The sequence below is a fragment of the Cariama cristata genome, unplaced genomic scaffold (genome assembly GCF_000690535.1).
Source record: "Cariama cristata isolate BGI_N322 unplaced genomic scaffold, ASM69053v1 scaffold27091, whole genome shotgun sequence".
NCBI lineage: Eukaryota > Metazoa > Chordata > Aves > Cariamiformes > Cariamidae > Cariama > Cariama cristata.
In genome coordinates, this window is record NW_009599120.1 from 5154 (window position 1) to 23959 (window position 18806).

General features: G+C 37.0%; 1 protein-coding gene across 1 annotated transcript in view; it reads right to left on the reverse strand.

Annotated features, from left to right (window-relative positions):
• Nucleotides 1-510: 510 nt before the first annotated feature.
• Nucleotides 511-18806, reverse strand: part of LOC104155384 (serine/threonine-protein kinase D1-like) — a 56947-nt gene continuing 38651 nt past the window's right edge. The window contains 12 exon segments of the mRNA XM_009709584.1: nt 511-604; nt 606-880; nt 2049-2147; nt 3501-3662; nt 4060-4166; nt 5113-5185; nt 6583-6635; nt 8965-9244; nt 10191-10268; nt 11076-11199; nt 13666-13870; nt 17516-17593. Of these exon segments, the coding sequence (XP_009707886.1) occupies nt 565-604; nt 606-880; nt 2049-2147; nt 3501-3662; nt 4060-4166; nt 5113-5185; nt 6583-6635; nt 8965-9244; nt 10191-10268; nt 11076-11199; nt 13666-13870; nt 17516-17593 (1574 nt within the window). The 3' untranslated portion in view covers nt 511-564.

Genomic DNA, 18806 nt, shown 5'->3' on the forward strand with positions numbered 1-18806 from the left:
TGTTATTTGATCATCAAAAGTCTTTGATGCCATTGACCAGAACTCTAGTTTCAAAGGTCTCATTGGTTATCTCCAAGCCTTCCCTCCCACTGCAGAAAGTCATGACACTTTCTCACACTGTTCTTGAAACCTCATCTGCTTGGCACTGTTCAGTCTTTATCTTCTCCACAGAAAGACTATCAGGGTACAGCATCCTACTCAATGGAAACTAAATTACTGGCACAAGTAGAACGAGAAAAAGACTGCAGAGGCACTAGAGCTGAAAGAAGTGGTACAGAAGTAAATATAAGCAACACCAGTTCCAGCAGGTGAAGTTCCCCACAAGATTCTATAGCAATCCAATCTGTAGGTGGCTATGTGCCTCCTTCAGCACCTCCTGGAGAGATCCCATGTTAGAGGATTACGCCATATGCAGTTTATACATGCTCTGCAGGAAATGTCTAAAACAGCTGATAGCACAAACCAGAGACGCCTCATTATGGTACATTATGGTCCCTTGAAATTTCAAATCTTTTTTTTTTTCCACTGGTATGTACAGGGAAAAAATATAAAAGCAAAATACAACTACTCTTTTTTAGCATTTACATAAAAACAGCCACAAACAGATATTACCTTCATGAGAAATTTCTTTCCATGGATTAGGTGGATACATGAAAGCAGCATTCTGGATTTGGTCATGTATGTCTTCATCTTCATTGAATGGGAAGGTACCACTGAGGCTTACGTAAATGATGACACCCACAGACCACATATCCAGAGATCTGTTATAGCCTTTGTTTCTCAGCACTTCTGGAGCAAGGTAGGCTGGCGTTCCTACAACTGAACGCCTAAATGATTTCTCTCCAATGATTCGAGCAAAGCCAAAATCACAAAGTTTTACCTGTTTATAGAAAAATGCTATAGTAAAACAGACATTATTTTTATTATCAAATGCATAGTTGAGGAAATTTTATCACGGTTTAGATGCAAGATGCATCTCTACTGTTCCTGCAAGGGTGCATTTTTTTAAATTCCTCTGAGAGGAATACCCTTATCCCACCGAGACATTAGACCAGATTACCAGTCCATTGCATCTCCTCTATTCCTTCACTCTATGAATAAACCACAGTAAAACCAGTAACACAGGACAGCTTAGAATGAAAGAAATACAGTTTTGGATGGGCCTAACATCTCAGGCTCCTGGTGAAAGTAGTAATATAAAGTAATACTTATTAATTCATAGTATAAGAACATGGCAAACAGAAAAATCATTTAATATATGGCTTTTTCCTAAATCAAGAAAGTTGACAAACTTTAGTTCTTGAACTTTCACTTTTATGTTATTGTGGACCTAGTTACACCCTGCCTCTCTGCAAACTTCATTGTCTGATTTCTTCAGAGGAATAAATTTAGCTGCTTAAAAATTCTCACTTAACGCCTCAGTATAGATCCTTCCTTTCCAGTTACTGATATTGGTATTATTTACAAATTAGCAATAGTGCTCCTTTTGAATACAGAGAGTTGGAGGAGATTATAGATGAACTCTGCAGATCAAAGGTAACAGGAGCTGATACAAATACCTTTTAATGAGACAAACAGGAATGAGCCAGAACGTGTATTTAAATATTCTGCAATCTACTTGGCATTTAAATTCACAAAACTAAAGAAGCAGCTCTTGTTCTCCATAAGCTCTACCCTAACCTTCAGAAAAATAACTCTTTCCTGTGACTGCTTGCAAACTGTCACTTATCTGGACCAAATCAACCAGATGAGTAATTTGTGCTGTAATGGTGAGCAAACTAGAAACAATAGCACAAGAAGTTATATCACACTTGAAAATCTGGTTGAATATTTTAGGCAAATAATAACAGGCGAGGATTTTCAAACACGTCTTCTTTGGAAAGTTTTTTGAATAAGTGATCAGTTTTTTCAAATCTAAAAATTCTGTGTAGTTCCTGGGGGAGATACAGACACGTCACTAATCACTTTTCTGTTTGTTCATAAAATAATCACTGCTAACACTTACTAATTTGAACAATTTATCTTAAGAAAGGGCATTTTCTACTTGCCTGTGGGAAGGGATCAGCTGATGCCAATAACACATTTTCTGGTTTGAGGTCACAATGAACAATATTTTTGAAATGAAGATGTCTTAAAGCAACAAGGATCTGTGAAGAAACAAATCAGAAAGAAATTCAGGTTTAAATGTTGTTCTTTTTTGTTGTTGTTTTATATTGTTTGGACAATATTAGTATTCAGAGAAGCAAGGACTGGTGTAGAGAGAAACAATCCAACAAAAATGTACCTTTTACAAGAATGTCTACAATGGAAAAAGAAGAAAAAGCAAAAGTGTCAGCTATTATTTGCGGTGCCTCAAGTTTTCTTCATGTTTTACTGCATGGAATATGATTTTTCCCTCTCCAAAGACTTTATATTTGAGACATTTTTTAAAAACTGGGTTCTAAGTACTCATTTATTTTTTTTGATGTAAAATCTTTGGATGTAGAAACATTTGCAAAATGACCTTCCAGATGTAAATTCACTCAAAAAATTTCACAGAAGTATTACGTGATCCTATTTAAGCATTTTCTGAGGAGGGAAAGCATAAGGAAGTTGCATGTATTTCTATTCTGTTGCACACACAAGAACATGGCAACAGAATGTAACAGATATCCATTCTATTCCTGTGGCTTTAACTCCATTCCTTGTGTCTGGTCAGGGGTTGGCAGAATTTCCCACTATATTAGAGCAGGGAATGGCAAGGAGGCTGAACGAACCTGGGAAGGCAAGAAACCAAATTCTGAAGCTGGTCGCAGTTTTGCCCATGAAAGCCTGAAAACTAGGAAACTTGATCCATTCTACTCCAAATAATAAATTGTCACCATAACACTGTTGTTCCTACTCCTTTCTTTTTCCTCACTGCTGAAACACAGGCTGCTCTGACTCTGGGGTAGCTCACTACTCAATTGTGTATCTAAATTTAAACCAGTATTATGGGCAGCCAAAGAAGCAATATGACAATATGACAATAGGAAGAACCAAAAAAACCACCAAATCACATTGTTAACAGAAGTCATACAGGAAACCAGACTCATTTAATCAGAGGCAGTGCTGAGATCCAATCTCAGCACAGGAAATAAGCACAAAAGTACACAGTATGAACTGCAATGGTTAGGTATGGGGCAGTTCAAGAGGTTCAAATATCTTTGTGCAGATCTTCAACAGTTTGCTGTCAGTGCTTTGCATCTCTTTCTTGTGCTTAATTGTTCAAGGTTATGAGAAACCGTAGCTTGATGGCCCTTCCATCCAGCCACCAGACAGCTGTACATGTGTCTAGTTCTAGGTCCTCTTAATGGTTTACTACCTATCAGATAATGTACACAAAGTTGTCTTACCATCTCTGATACTACCATTCAGGCTTTCATAAAACAGACAGATAAATTATGCCAAAAGCAAAACATAAGAAACAGTGATAACAATTGACCTCAAATCTCCTTCTAGGTCTACAATTAATTTCTTACCTGAGTAATTAAAAACTTTGTTATTCTCTCCGGCAATCTGCCCTTTTCACTTGATAAGATCATCTCCAGCATGTCTCCATGGAGCTTTTCCATAACAACAAACACTCTGTCCGGCGTCTCAAACATACACTCCAGATTTACAACCCCAGGATGATGAAGATTCTATTAAAGATAAATACAGCACTAGATTTCCCAACATGATCAGTAGGTTTTATCACTACACAGCCAGTCTTCAGACCCCCCTAAACCAGACAATGTTTCAGTATTTAATAATTTAAACTGTGTGCCTAACCTGTAGGCAACAGGCAGGAAATTTCTAGGGACAGTATGACGTACATTTTCCTTATTGTGCCTGGTGCTTAAAACTGCAGAAATTGTAATTCCTAACATGACACTGCCAATACATTTGGTCTTGGTTGCTTATGTAGATTAAGCAGCAAAAATACTAGTATTTTTGCAAAAATACTAGTGATTATCAATTAAAATAATTATCATATTATCTGGTATGAATAGAAATGTATAAATGGAGTTAATACAGTAAAAAAGAATAGAAAAATACCTGTAAAATTGCAACTTCATTACGAAGTTGACTTTCCTGTTTAGTTGGAAACCTTAGTTTGTCAATTATTTTAATGGCAACGTCTCTTCCTGTTTTGCGATGTTTTCCTGCATTAACAAAACAAAAGGCCTCTATCAATTAACATGATTAATTCTGAAAAGGGTTCTACTTTCACCGGGTTGTACAAATGGCCATAGGTTTGCAGTGAATCAAATCACTAAGTCATTAAAAGATTTGTGCCATTTCCCTTCTTTCTACCCTTTGACAAGAGAACTTTTCTTATTATCACCTGGACGAAGCTGTTTAAACATGTAACAAACATACACATATGTGAAAGTCAGCTCTGCATTTCAACAATATAGATACAAAGTTAACTTTCTTTTATATATATATATACACGCTTGTTCATATACTTAAGCTGCATTCTCTGCAACTGGCAGGCTATAGGCTTAGTCCTTCGATAGTAGCTCCAGACTACCAAATAACGATAAGTGATCGCCTTTAGGCATGTGAATGCATGTCCCAAATTTATCAGAAAGCCACAGAGATTCTTCAGTGAGAAATCTGTTGTTAGTTCTCACTTCACACTGTCTCAAACAACAGCTGTACATAAATACGCCCCCAGAAACTGCTGAAAAAAAGGAGGAAAAAGAGAGGAAAAATGGGTAAGAAGAAACAATTCTAACAAAGTACTGAAAAACAAAGGAAAAAAGCTCACAAAAACATGCCAAGTAAAACACCAAGAAGAAGAAATTTTTTTTGGTCCGTTATAGTTCTCAAAAAGAACAGTTTTCTGCACTTCAGGGTTTTCTTTACTAGAACTTACAGAGAATATGAAGCTATTAATATACACTGACACACTACTGGGTAGAAAACTTCAAATTACAAAAAAACTTTGTCAACAAAAACCAGTTTCATTGTTTAATGTATACCTATTATATAAAACAATGGGCAGCTAATTTCTGTAACAAAACATTTCAGAGTCCAAATACTTTCACCATTCAATAAATTTTTCTATCTTAAGCATAACTGTACAACACATCAAAGCCTTACCTCCATAAACAATTCCAAACTGTCCTGATCCCAACACCTCATCCGGGAAGATTTGGTATACAGTGCTAATATCCTGTTTATATAAACATAACAAATATTAAGCCCTGAGATATTGAAAAAAAATTTGTATTTAATTTGCTTTTTCTAGTGGGAAGTAGCATACATTTACTATAGCACATTTCAAAATACATTATCTGCCAAAAACATTCATACGGGTTTTCTTAAAAGCTACATTAACTGCAATTGCTGTAAAAGCTGCTGAATCTTTGATAGCTTTCAGCCACTGCCATCTTCCAAGCAAGTAGCCCCCAGCCTGCAGCATTACACTTCAACTTTGTGAAATCTGAAGTCGAAAATACACATGGAAATAAAGAGGGTCTTGTTAGCAACATTCTACCCAGATGCCCCAGGATCCCAGATCTGGGAATTACTGCTGGGTTTTATGAAAAGGCAGAAATTACGAATTTAAAATTTTCTTGAAAAAGTTCCTCTGTTAGCTCATGTCAGCCACAGAAACGCAAGCGGTTTCTCACTTTATAGAAAGCTTTGTGAGTATCAGCAATTCTGGGCTTTGGCTTTTTGCGTCTGTCCATTGAGAGGGGCAAAATATTCCATCTGTGCCAGAGAGGGAGTCTCAAGTCTCAGTATTTCCTAGTGCCTAAACACAGGCTAAAGCACAAGCTGTCAGCAGATTCATTTAGGAGACTCAAACAAACCTCAAATCTTGGAGCTCAGTTTCATTTTCCTGATATTCAACCAGCAACATATACAACAAAGAGTAAAAGAACACAGCAAGGAGTTGATAATAAAGGTTGTCTTGCTTTTTCTTAGGAAACAAATGGACACATCCCTGGCACGCAATCTTTTTCTGGCAGATACCAGAGCTGTCCCAAAGCTTTACTTGGCTGCAGCGAATCCTGTTTATCTCTTCTGCCCATGAGACAGAAAACCAGCAGTGTGACTGTTTACCTTGACCACATGTCCTATGTCTAACAGTTCTGGCGTAAAAGAAACCCAGAATTCCTTACCTATGTGTAACAACATATGTGACACTTTCTTTGGTTAGAGTTTCATCTTTGTACAACAGAATATCTGATCTCTCAGTGATGACAGGAAACAGTATATTTATCGAGGCTTGTGATTAATTTTACAAAATTCAGTTGACAAATTCCATGAACTAATCACTACTACAGCTCGCTTTTCCTTTTCGTAATTAACATTCTGCAAGGATCCATAGTTTAAACCTGTGGTAAGTGAAATTATCCATACACAATTCTTGTGTCTCAAGAAAAGGTACCATGAAGATGATTTTTCTCTAAAGTAAGTAAAGCTTGTTGTTTGTTAATTTCCACAAAGTAAGCGAAAAATGGCTGATGGGAACTCCTCTAACATTCCTCTTTGCAAAACAGATCAATGACTTTGCAAGCTTAATCATAGCATGTCTAGCACAGGCATACAGAGAACACTCACCACATTTTCTTGAACTTGGCAGTTTGACACAGAAATACTGATGGATATATCCCCTGGGGAAGAAAGTAAAATATACTTCAGATTGCTGTGCTTTTAGTTCAAACACGTAGTAATAGGAAATGACATTTACATTACATCAATATCTAGTGACAGCTCTAGAAATTGGACCATTTAGGTCAGCTTGCTCATCTACCAGCCAATATAAAATTACACCAGCCCACAAATAAGTGACTTGAACAACAGTTTTGCAGTGCATGGAAAATAACAGAATTATACATTTCATTATTAGTTTTTTAATAGTGGTATCTCATCATTCCCATTTATAAGCTTATTATTGCTGTTTTCCATTCTGTTTTGAGGATTTATACCTCATGCAAGTAACATAACTGCAACTAGGGTAAATCGTTTTTATTTAGTGGATTTAATAATCATTTTTATTTATAATGTCACCTACAATGTATTTGATGGTATTCAGATGAAGGCCAATATGCATTCAACTCGGTCTGCATACTGTTAAAAGTAATACACATTTCAACTGGTTTAAGACACACTATTAAAACACATAATGGAAACAAAAACTTGCACTTGTGCTTTAATACAACAAACATCAGATCCAACCTCTACAAATCCAGAGCTTAGGATGCTGCCGTAAGCATTTTGAACTGCAAATCTACTGAGGGGTTCAATAAAACTCGAGAATACGCATATTGCTAACTGTACTACACAAAGATGTGATTTTGGGGAGGAAAGAATCCTTCTTTGGAGCATTACCGCTTCTGTCTCCTATCTCTGCCTAGAATCCTGTTCATACTGACTTTTCATTTTCTTAGTATGGATTTCCGCTTCATCAAAATCAGTGTCCTCTACTATAAAGCCTGTATTATACACCGAAGACTACCCATCAGCACCTCTCCTAGTTGCAGTAAGCAGCATGAGTAACTTCTGCCCCATATGGCTTATTTGCTCATCCTTTCCTTAGGAATAGACTGTTTAGGGAATAGAATGTTTCAGTTACATAGATTTATCATTGCCAATTTATTTTCAAATGTATGTACTGCTTTGTGTTTACAGGAAAAAGTGCACGGACAAAGACATGGACAAGTCTTAACACTTTTAGCAGAAGACAGAACATTGCTGTCATTCTCATTCCCCACAGGAATTTGTTCTAAAGGTCTCAGATGACCTGAATTTTCACACAAAAAGCCAAAGATGACTACTACCTTGTAAAGAAAATTTTCAGACTTCCTAAGAGGGAGAGAAGACAGCTGTCATCCCCAGTCCAGCATTTTAGGTGATTCGTTTAGCTACGCTGGGCTTCAAACCAGGGGTACCAGGCAACTAGCCTGACTGAAATGACATCCAGAATTTGACACTATTTTATGCAGGAACTTGGTTGAGAAAGCAAAGGACATTGCTGATCTGATCTAATCTGATATGTGAGCTGTTGTGCCTGGAGATGTAATACCACAGCCTGTTGTATTACTTGGTTTCTGAAGGGCTTGCGGTCTCATTAGCATTTCATGCTGCATTAATAGCATCCAGATGTCAAGTGCTAAACTGGGTGTATACTGTAACAAAAGGTCTAATCCAAGTTGTCTAGACATAACCAAATTTGCTTTACACTGACTAGGCTGAGTACAAGTAGCAGAGCAACCACAGCAGCACATGCCTAGTACAGGGGAACTGTTTGCTTTGTGCTACTTTGTTACCAATACCTAAGTTAGATTTAAACGAGTTTCACGTTTGGTTTACATAAGCTGTCATCTTTGCTAGAGAACTACCCAAAGGTATGTAAAGTGGAGGCAAAGATATATTCAGTCCTTTTGGTCCTGGGTAACATCCATGCCTTGTTGTGCTTAGAACAGCTGTTCTTCACACTTCAGCTCATTTAATCTCAGCATGGGACAATGTTCACGGCAGTTGTACAGCCAAATGTGATGAAAGGGAGCATGCCATCTATGCTGCAGTGACCTAAAATGCAAAGAGCTGCTTCTGCAGATAGCTAGAAACATAAATTACAGTCACGATGGGAAAAATCTATCAGTTTCCAAATGGAGCTCAGAGAACTTCATGCCTCTGCACAAGGAGGCTATTACTCATGTCAGCAACACGAATGTGGATGAGATGCCTTACGAATATAACAACTATTTGCTTGCTAACAAATCTGCATCTTGTATATTAATACAGGTGTCCTAGTATAAACTGGAAACACACGGATGAGAAACTGTGGTGTTTAAAATAATATGCAGAGAGGTGATAAGCCATGACAGAATAGCTTTTACTAGCTGTGCAATACTTCCTTTCAATGTGTGCAGAAGATTGACCAATGTCACTTCTGATAGGATTCTACTTATCTGAAATGGAGGAAATGAATAAACTTACTGTGCAGGCTGGGTCCTGACCCAGTTGATGCCCCTTTAGGGATGACGGGCATCAGGGCATGCTGTATTGCCATCTCCCACATTCGAGCTACATCGATGCCAATACCACTGGTGATAACACTGTTATTAAATGGAACACTTGAGAGGTTTTCTGTGTTTTCTCCAACATAATAGACTATATTAGCTGTGCTTATTTCAAAACAATGAAGATTGGCTCCTTGAGGCAGCAAAGTGAGAGTTTTTGCAGGTTCCAGAGACAAAATTTCAGACAATGGGATTTCCTAAAATGAAAAAATGTTTTACTTTCTGTGTAAAGATTATCAACATCCAAAACTAAAGCATGAACTTTATTTAATTTACGACATTAGCTGTTGCTTTTAACCACGTGCTTCTTGTACCAACAAAAAGGCTCTTGTAACCTGAAACTCCATGACACAGAGGACTGTTGATGGTAAAATACCAAATGTTTCCTTCCAAGACCAAGTAGAACTTTAATTATTTAATTAAACTTATCAAAGAGAGCAATGAGGGTCCATCAGAAAAGAGCAGGACCATCCATATATCAACAGAACTCCACTAGAAAGTCAAACCCTGTTGACTGCTTATTTAAAGTAATTTATTTGCAGGATAAATCTATTCAACATTAAGATTCCAAATCCACCTTTCACACAGGCGTAAACTCGATTGTTTCGTCTTGAATAACACTTAGGGCACGTTTCACTGACATATTTCACTGACAGGAAGCCATATGAAAAAAATATTTTCCATTATTAAAACTTATTGCAGTAATGCCTAAGGACTTTAATTGCCTCAGCTAAAAGGATATGAGCATTAAAACAATCTTTTACAATCCAAATCACAACATTATGTCCAAAGGACAGAATTAAAATAGTATATACTATACCTAATTGTTTGGAAAGAATTTGTATTATGAATGACAGAATGTCAGATGAGTTTCTTGGCAGAATTTGTCGCTGGTACTGAATTTCCCCCTGTCTAAAAACCTTCCATTTTCACAACATGTATTTTACAGGTCCTTGTTAGCTGACACCTTTCTGATCTGAGGCTTGTTTGTGAAAGGCAAAACACATATACAAAGCTTAAATAATGAAAACAAATAGATCAAAGTTATGCTACTAGTGCACTTTTAGTAAGTATCTATTAATTCAGCAATTTAGTCATTATATTCTGCTGGTACAAAAACAGATTGAAAAAAATATTCCTTACCTTGTAATACTTGCTTCCAGTATCATTTTGAAAAAGTGTAATGCATTTGCTGTCCAGTCTCCAGTAGTGTCGTTTCCTCTGCAATGAAAAACAATGGAAAAATCTTTCTAGCGTTTTCCAAGTAAATTAATGAAATGTTCATTTCTCAAAAGCATCACTTCCAAAATGTTTCACTTAAGTTTGAAGAGATGAATGTAAATTATAAAGATTCACCTGCTATTACAAGATTTTTATGATGACTTTATATTTGAATTTAGGATTTATAGGGCCACCCTCTGTTCTCTCCTTAATAATCTAGCTCTGTTCAAATTGTCCAAGTTTTAAAAATCTAAAATGTCACTTCAATGTCTGCATTACACTTGGCACAATTTGCTACAGGTATGCTGCTAAAATAATTAAACTTCCTTTTTGTATCAGTTATAACACCCCAGCTAACTTTAGAAGGCCACATACTGAAGTCTTTATTCCTGTTTTAGCAGGTTGGAATGAAAATAACTTTTTTCTGCACTAAATCTGTTTTACCAAAGTCTCAACTCACCTAGCAGTAAGATATCTAGGAGACTGCAGCTGGAAGGTAAAGCTACCTTCCAGAACCCCTAAGGTGTTAACATTATTTTTTCCTTCCTTCAGATTGTCTTCACATTTGGCTGCCTATGATAATGCAACTGACATATTCAGCTACTCTTTGTGTGTTTTAACTGTCTCCTGTTTCTTACAAGCAGTGCCAGTCCTCAGTTATGACAAGAGTCAGGACTTTAGGATCACAAATACTGCAAAGAATGGCTTAAATGAGTAACTGCAAGTTACCAAAGTACTGTTAGGATTTGATTCTGTATTATCTATAGTATGTAGAGTAAGACCAGCTCTTCCTTAAACATTTCTTACCAGTGTGTCCTTGCTTGTATAGTGAACCATCCAACCCTCCTTCATTACTGTGCTACTTCTCCTTTTTGTGTGCTTCACAGACTGTACCACTCTCATTAATGGAATATTGTTGCTGGTTGAAGGGCTTAAGAATAAATCAATAAAGGCTTTTAAAAAGAAGGTAACTTTGGACAAAAAGAAAAAAATTCCTTTAAATCAGAATATATATCTACATATCCACATTTATATTTATCATCACTATTAGACCTGGACTGGACATTATTTTGTTTTGTCATTCCAAGTATCTTTAGATTATGAATTAAAAAAATTTTAATGCTACACCAGGAGAACGTCAGAGACCTTCTGAAGGCCTCTCACACACACACACACACTCAAATGGGCAAATGATTAGGGCCTCACTTAGGGTGTGGGAGCCATAGTTCAATCCTGTGCTATGCATGATTCACACCAGTACTTGATCTTGAATCTCCCATAACCTAAGTAAACATTGTCCATCAGATTACTGTCCTGTGATCTTTCTTGGGTTCAAACACACAACAGAGGGATGATGCTTTACAGAGTACAAAATGTGTCAGCTGCCTAGCTGCACGTACCCTGGCAGGGTACAGCAGAGAATCTGCTGGAACCTCTCAGAGAAAGAGGTTTAAGCTAACACATTTTATCCTCAAAGACTTGAAGCAAAGTCCCATTGTCTTGCACTCTGGCGCATGCACACTGAAACTTTCCATGACTTGGCTGACACACAGTAAGTCGGGAAGGCATGGGAACTTGACAGTATGCCTGATAGCACCATCAGATAAAATCTGGAATATCTAGTTGGAGATGTATAAGAAGTAACCAAGCCCATCTTCCCACTTTCCTTGCTGTTGAGTTCACCATTCCTAAAGCAGTTTCTGCGTAGTGGAATATGGACTCAAAATCTCCTTCAGTCCTAAACCTAAATGCTTAGTTATTTCTGGCAGAACTTTAAACAGAGATGCTGCATTGTAAGTGAAAACACAGCACAGAGAGCTCAGGCGTTCTGCCCTGCTGGCAAAGCTGCTGGTGCAACAACTCCAACAAAAAAGGGCAGAAAAAGCCCAGGAAAAGAATAATATCTTAAGTTTCCACAGTTGTTGTGACTGTGGATGTCTGCAGATGGCCCTGCTTCGCTGTACTGCATCTTGGAAATAAACATTTTATGAACTGGTAGTTTCCAATCAAATGCAAAAGTGTGCTGTCTTAAAGTTTCATTAAGACTGTAACATACAGTTAACACCTCTTTTTTGCCTAAAATGATCAAATGAGCTGCAGTTCCTATTTAACTATTCTTGTCTGTACTGACAAGAGGTTTACTTTTTTATTTGCGTTTTATAGATCACTTGAAAATAATCCATGGATATGGAGACTACCCTAAGAAATAACTGGGGTAAGGTATTACTGGAAATACAGGGATGCCCCTCAACTAAGTAAAACATGTACCTTGGTTATCAAAGTTCTTATTAATTATAATTGCATATTTATATTCTGAAAACTTGCAATGCTGTCCATTTAATACAACTTGGACATTCAAAATGTTATATGACACTGATTTTGTAATATAAGCACAGGCTTATATTCCAATGATACAAGGTGTCTATATATAGTGTCTACGCAGATGAATACGACAGTAGGAAAAACAGTTCATTGCTGGGGGAGGAAAAACTGCATATTATTGAAATGGATTGCTTCTATTAGTGCAACAGGTATATGCTAGTAACAGAGAGCTAAGGGGAACGTATTACTGAAACAGACTCCCATTAAGCAAAATAAAAGAGGAAGCAGGTCAAACTGGGATCTGTGAAAGAAAAATATTCTGTAATTCTTCAAGGTACAGATCTCTTTCATCAATGAAATTACAACTGAAAGATCTTAATTCATTTTAGGTTTCCTGACAATGAACAATCCCTACCTTCAAAAAAAACCTACTATTCTGTACAGTTCCAGTAAGTGAATAACGTTTTCTTCTCTTCAGACATTCTGAGGTAAGTTGCACAACTCAATTCCTATTTTCCTTCCTGATTAGTCATTCAAACTACTAATCTATTTCGTAACTTGATTCAAACTGCTACTTCAAGTTTGTCAAACTTTCCTTCTTTCTAAAGGTACCTAAAAATGCAAACAATTTATCTAGAGCCAATTCTACCACAGTCACTTACACATTTTTTTTATTTTTATGCTTGTTCTTTTAAATAACCAGACATTGCACTATTAGTCAGGGAAAAAATGCTTGGGAAAACAAATAAGTAGAAAAAATAAATTGTTCTCTATTGCTCATGCATAAATAGTTTCACAACATAATTCTGATAAGAGAACAGACCTGTAAAAATTACTCGTGCATCAGTTTTCAGTTGCTACTTCAACTTGACAATCATTTTTAAACTTCTCTTAAATTCATAATGCATATATTCAGTGAAGCAATCTCATTGCAGCTTCAGAACTACCACATATCACAAGCTCTCTCCATTCTCAGTGAGAATACTGTCCACGTAGATTGCCCCTTGAGCCCTAGACAAGATACTTACAAATAAATACAAAGGAAGATGGAAGGTACACTCACTGCCCAGCTCACCTGATCATCCTGTTAGATTCATCGTGATCCGGATCGGCATCCTGCATTTCCCCATTGTCACTATGGCATCCTGTCATTGACATCTCAGAATCATGAGCTATAGATTCTTCCATGTCATCTATAAAACCACTGTTTCTTTCACTGTCATTGTCGTCACTTCCTTCTTCCATGACCACATCAGACTCAGCCCCAGGACTAAGAAGATCTGGAATATCGTTTCTGAAGTTATTATCCAAAAACATACAATACTCCAATCACAACATCCTGACACATTCTGAGCTTCAGAAAAACTCAGGTTCTCTTTTGAACTCTATTGCCTGGGTCTACCTCTAGTCAGTATTCTATGTGTGCTGTGAAGTGTGGTTTTCAACCAGTCATTTAGAAGATCACTACAAAAAACTGGAAATGCATCAAACAAAAATAGTTTCAAAAATACAACTTTCTATTAAAAAATGCCAAAGTCAAAGTAGAATTTCTTATCCATGGACTTCTATCAAACATTCTATACTCAGGAGATTTACTTCTGAGATTTTCTGGCAGATTTTCTATATCACGTGAATGTTGCATACTGGCTTGATGGCTGTTGGCAGGCCACAGCTGCAAACCGATGCTAGAAAAGCAGTAATTTCAAAACTAAGAATTTTGTAATATGATGATGACATGATGATGAGCTATTGAAATAACTCCCAAGACAATTACTTATAATGTGAACTATATTTTTTGGGAAAAAAGATATTTACTTTGCACCTTCACCTCTGTGAAGGCTGCACAATATGCACAGTAATCCATACTATTGAAATTAACACTCACTGCCTTTAGAAAATAAATATTAAATAAGTATCAAAAAGTCCAATGTAGGATAGCCTAGAAAAAATACGAAGACTTAGGATTTAACTTATTTGACTATGGCATAGTATTAACAGTATCTTCCAGCTTATATTTGCAATATGTTAAACTTTCCAGTTTCAAGATTAGATATGCCTAAGCAAGACCAAAGTACGAAATAACTTTTTATTGCACTGCTGCTTTTGAATGGATTTATCTGGAAGACACAAAGGAAGAGAAAAATTTAAACTTATTTACCCATGGACTTACATTACAAAAATAAACACTCTCCCCCCCAAAAAAACCCAACCAACCAAACAACCCAAAAACTGCAAAAACACCACCACCATCACAAAAAAAAAAGGCATTTTGTTGAAACTCAGCCTGCTGCTATACAGGCTGTAATCTAACACCTCAAAGTCATCAGTCCTGTGAGATAGTAAAGACAGCATTAGCTTTTGAGATGTTTGCAGTGTTTCAGAAATCTGAAGTAAGGTTAAAATCACATGAAAGACACCATATATTTTCACTGAGAAACGTTTGCCTAATTGTGTGGAGGAAGGTTCTTGACAGTTAATATAGATAATGTCCCCCCAAAAAAAGCACACTGAACTGGCTGACAGCAAAATGTTTTGAATTGAAGGCATTTCACTCAACTTGGAAGTGCACAGCTGAAAGGTTTGTTTCCATGTACAGTAGTCTTAAAATATTTGGATGTAAGTTACTGATCTGTGATTAAGAGACATGTTATACTTCATCTCTAGCAGAAACCGTCATCTATTCATGAATGACACTTTACAGTGCAATGCTCGCTCTTTGCTATTCCTCCAACACTTTTTTAATCTCGATTTTTAATAAACCCTCAATCAGTTAAAAATAACCTCCTACATTTAGTATATAATGTGTTTATTAATGAGACCATACTTGGAATTTTATGGCTTCAGCGCTTCCTTCACTTACTATTTCGGGGAAGATGTATCACACAGCAGATGGACAGAGTGACAGATACTGTATTTTATTTAAGTTTGAAAATAATGTGAACCAAATTACTGTAAAAATAGAAATGAGATACCAGGATGAAATTGCCTTTGATAATCCTAAGGACCCTGTATCAGTCATTTAGGACACACAATTAAGACTTCTACTTTGACACTGTGGATACCATGCTATGGATATTATTTGGTGGGGAAAAGCCAAATTCCTTTACTTTTAAGGTGGAGAGCTTCAAAGAGTACACTTGGAGTAAGCATGGAGTACATGTTCTCACTCCAAGTCATGTTGCACAAGCTTTCCTCACTCAACTTTTCCTCAGACAAACCATCACTTCCCATCAGACCGGCATCAGATTCATGCATAGGAGACAAGTCAACAAAAGCAGCATGTTGCTTGTGGGCCAAAGGTGGGGAGGGGGCAGAGAAGGTGTGGTGGATGGATGAAAGACAACTGCCTCAGATGGAAAGAAGGAACTTCAAGGAGTAAGTCAGAAACAAATGTAAATTTTGTTAATTTAGTCTAGGTGTCCAGAAACAAGGCTTGCTTTCCTGTCTGCTCTTCGTACTTTTGATCAATCCTGTTTTGTACTCCTCTCTAAAACTGCAGAAACAGTCACCCAGTCATGAATGACACTTGACAGTGCAAGGCTTTTTCTTTGCTATTCCTACAACACTTTTTAAAACTCTGTTTCTACAGGAAATATTTTCTGTTTCTGCAGGAAAAATTTTATCATTTGTAAGCGGATGTAGTTACTTTCTCTGACTGCAAATCTCAGGGAAAACTCTGTGCTGTTATCAATGGAATTAACATATCATGGTGTATGTTTAGCTCTTGGATTTGAAAATCAAGCCATAAATTTCCATAAGCATCGCTACTTGCACTCCTGAAGAAATAGTTATGTTATGGGATGGTCAATGGTTAACTGAGGGATAAATGGTGTAAAGATTTAAAAAAATAAAATAATAATAGTGACTCCAAGAGTCCAGCTTGAGGTGTATCAGAAAGGATATGCAGTAGGAGTGCAACATCAGTCTTCCAGAAAATCATGCACCTTATCATGTTACGAGTTGGATACTCAGCATGTGAAATATTTTTGCCTACACTAATTGCCAATGAACAGAAAATTTTGTAGTAATACAGTCACACTACTATGAGAAATACTATTAAAAATATTAGTTTAGATTCCTAATTTTGGAAATTCTTGGTATCTCTTCAATAAAGTAGATCATCGATTTAAAGTTTGAAAAAGCATGCCTAGTAAGGCAATACTTTATTAACCTCAGAAGCAGTTTAGACTGACAACTTAACATGGTAATATGCATTAGAAACTGAACACTTCAGCACACTTCTCATTCCCTTATCACATCGAAAAGTGACATTTCAAGGCAATCAACAACACATCTACAACCACCCTTTTTTTCTCCAGTACCGTCTGTCAAGCCTACCCATAGATTCCTATACTTGACACAAAACTGACAGCACATGTATGGGAAAATCAGCAGATATTCAAACCTTTATTTCTGGCAACTGATACGATTAGTTTTACGCCACCAGCAAGCGGTGGAATTTTTTCCTGGAGGGCATTCCCAGTTCTTCCAGGTTTGCTTTTCCTTCTCAGGAAGCTTATCCTAAAACTTTTTTTTCCCCCAGATTAAAAAGTAATTTTGTGCTTGTATCTGACAGGTGAATGCCAACTTCTCATGCGTGTGGCTTTTTGCTTTACTCTGGCATTCTGCATTCAACAGGCCATGATCACCCGACCATTTTTTTGCTGATACCACCTCTGTGGCACAGCTGATCCTGTCTGTCAGTGCCACCTATGTGAAGACACACACTTCAAGCTGATGGTGTATAAGCCATTTGTAGGGTTCCTCCCACACTTTGTCTTTGATGTACAACAGAAGTAGTGCAGAGTAAAGGCCATTCCCAAGCAATGGGAAAACATATCTTTATACATGTCACAGTTTTACATTTCTCTTTCATTTAACTGATGGTTTAAACAATGACAGAAACAATTGTTAAGGCACCTTACCTCCATTAATGGCAACTTCCCCCAGGCAGTTATTTGGCACTTTAGGAGCACAGCGTTTGTGACAGTTGAACCTACAGTCTGTGAAGATAAAAAGGGATACAGTAAAATTACTTCTCTTTTTCTGTGACACAATTATATTTTTCCTGCTATCCAGCCTGTAAATGTCAAGCCCTACCATTTTTCACTAACACAATGTTAACATGTCCAGAGAGCGTTTGTTAGCCTGGCTGCACACCACCTGCCAGTGGAAGGCACAGGATGAAGATGCTAGAAGCGTGTTCCCTGAAGGGAAAGGAAAGCATTACCGAGGGCAGTTGGGTAGAGGCATGAGCTGCAGCCGAAGCACGTGCTCAACTCACCTAGGGGAGTGATGGGGAGACCCAAGTACTTGGTTGGAAAGCCAGAGTTGCTTTTCCAGTGAAAGAAGCAGACTGGGCTGCAGTATATCCACTGCAGCTTAAGAGACTGACTACATACCAAATACTGATGACTGAAAACTGAAACAGCAGAACCCTAGCCAACAATTATAAGTGAGAAAATATTTGTTCTTTACATCTCAAAGCAACTTCTAGACAGCTTTCAGTGGAGTGTTGCTTCAATACCTTCCTTATTTTCCAGGTATTTTTATTCCACTCTACCTTTACTTTTTTCGTATGTGTAAGTAGCACTTTATTAGATGTCATCTTAACTGTTTTCTTTTGGCTTATGAACACATTTTACTTAAACTAAGAGCTGTAACTTATTAACATACCTGGAAAAGCAAGGAGTCAGCAAGGAAGAAATATACTAAGGTTGTCTATAACCTTGTAATTATTTAACTTCAGATTGATCCAAAAACCAACTGAGGTACAGCAGTGACAAACTGTACGCAAATATTCTTTTTTTAAAATCAGGTTAATATTTGCTATGTCATTGGGATTCAAAATGAACTGAAACAGGTGATGTCTTCATAGAGATTTTGCTTTAGTTAGATCAGAATCACCTCTGAAGTTAAATGAATGCAACTTTGAATCTTTGCAGGGTGTTAGTTCAAAGAAGCAACACAAAGTATACTCATTAATTCTATGATAGTTATTGTTTATTTTAATAGAAAGAAGGTGATTTTAAGGATCTGTTAGCCAACGTTATCTATCACCATAGCATGCACAATGCTTTGTATTTATGGGCACTCTGGTTAGCTAAAGTGAGCCAATAATCCAGGCTATAATCCAAGGGGCTTGATTCACTTTGGCACCTACTAAGGTACAACACCAGGAGACTTGAGAGCATATTAGTCACCTTCAAAAAATGT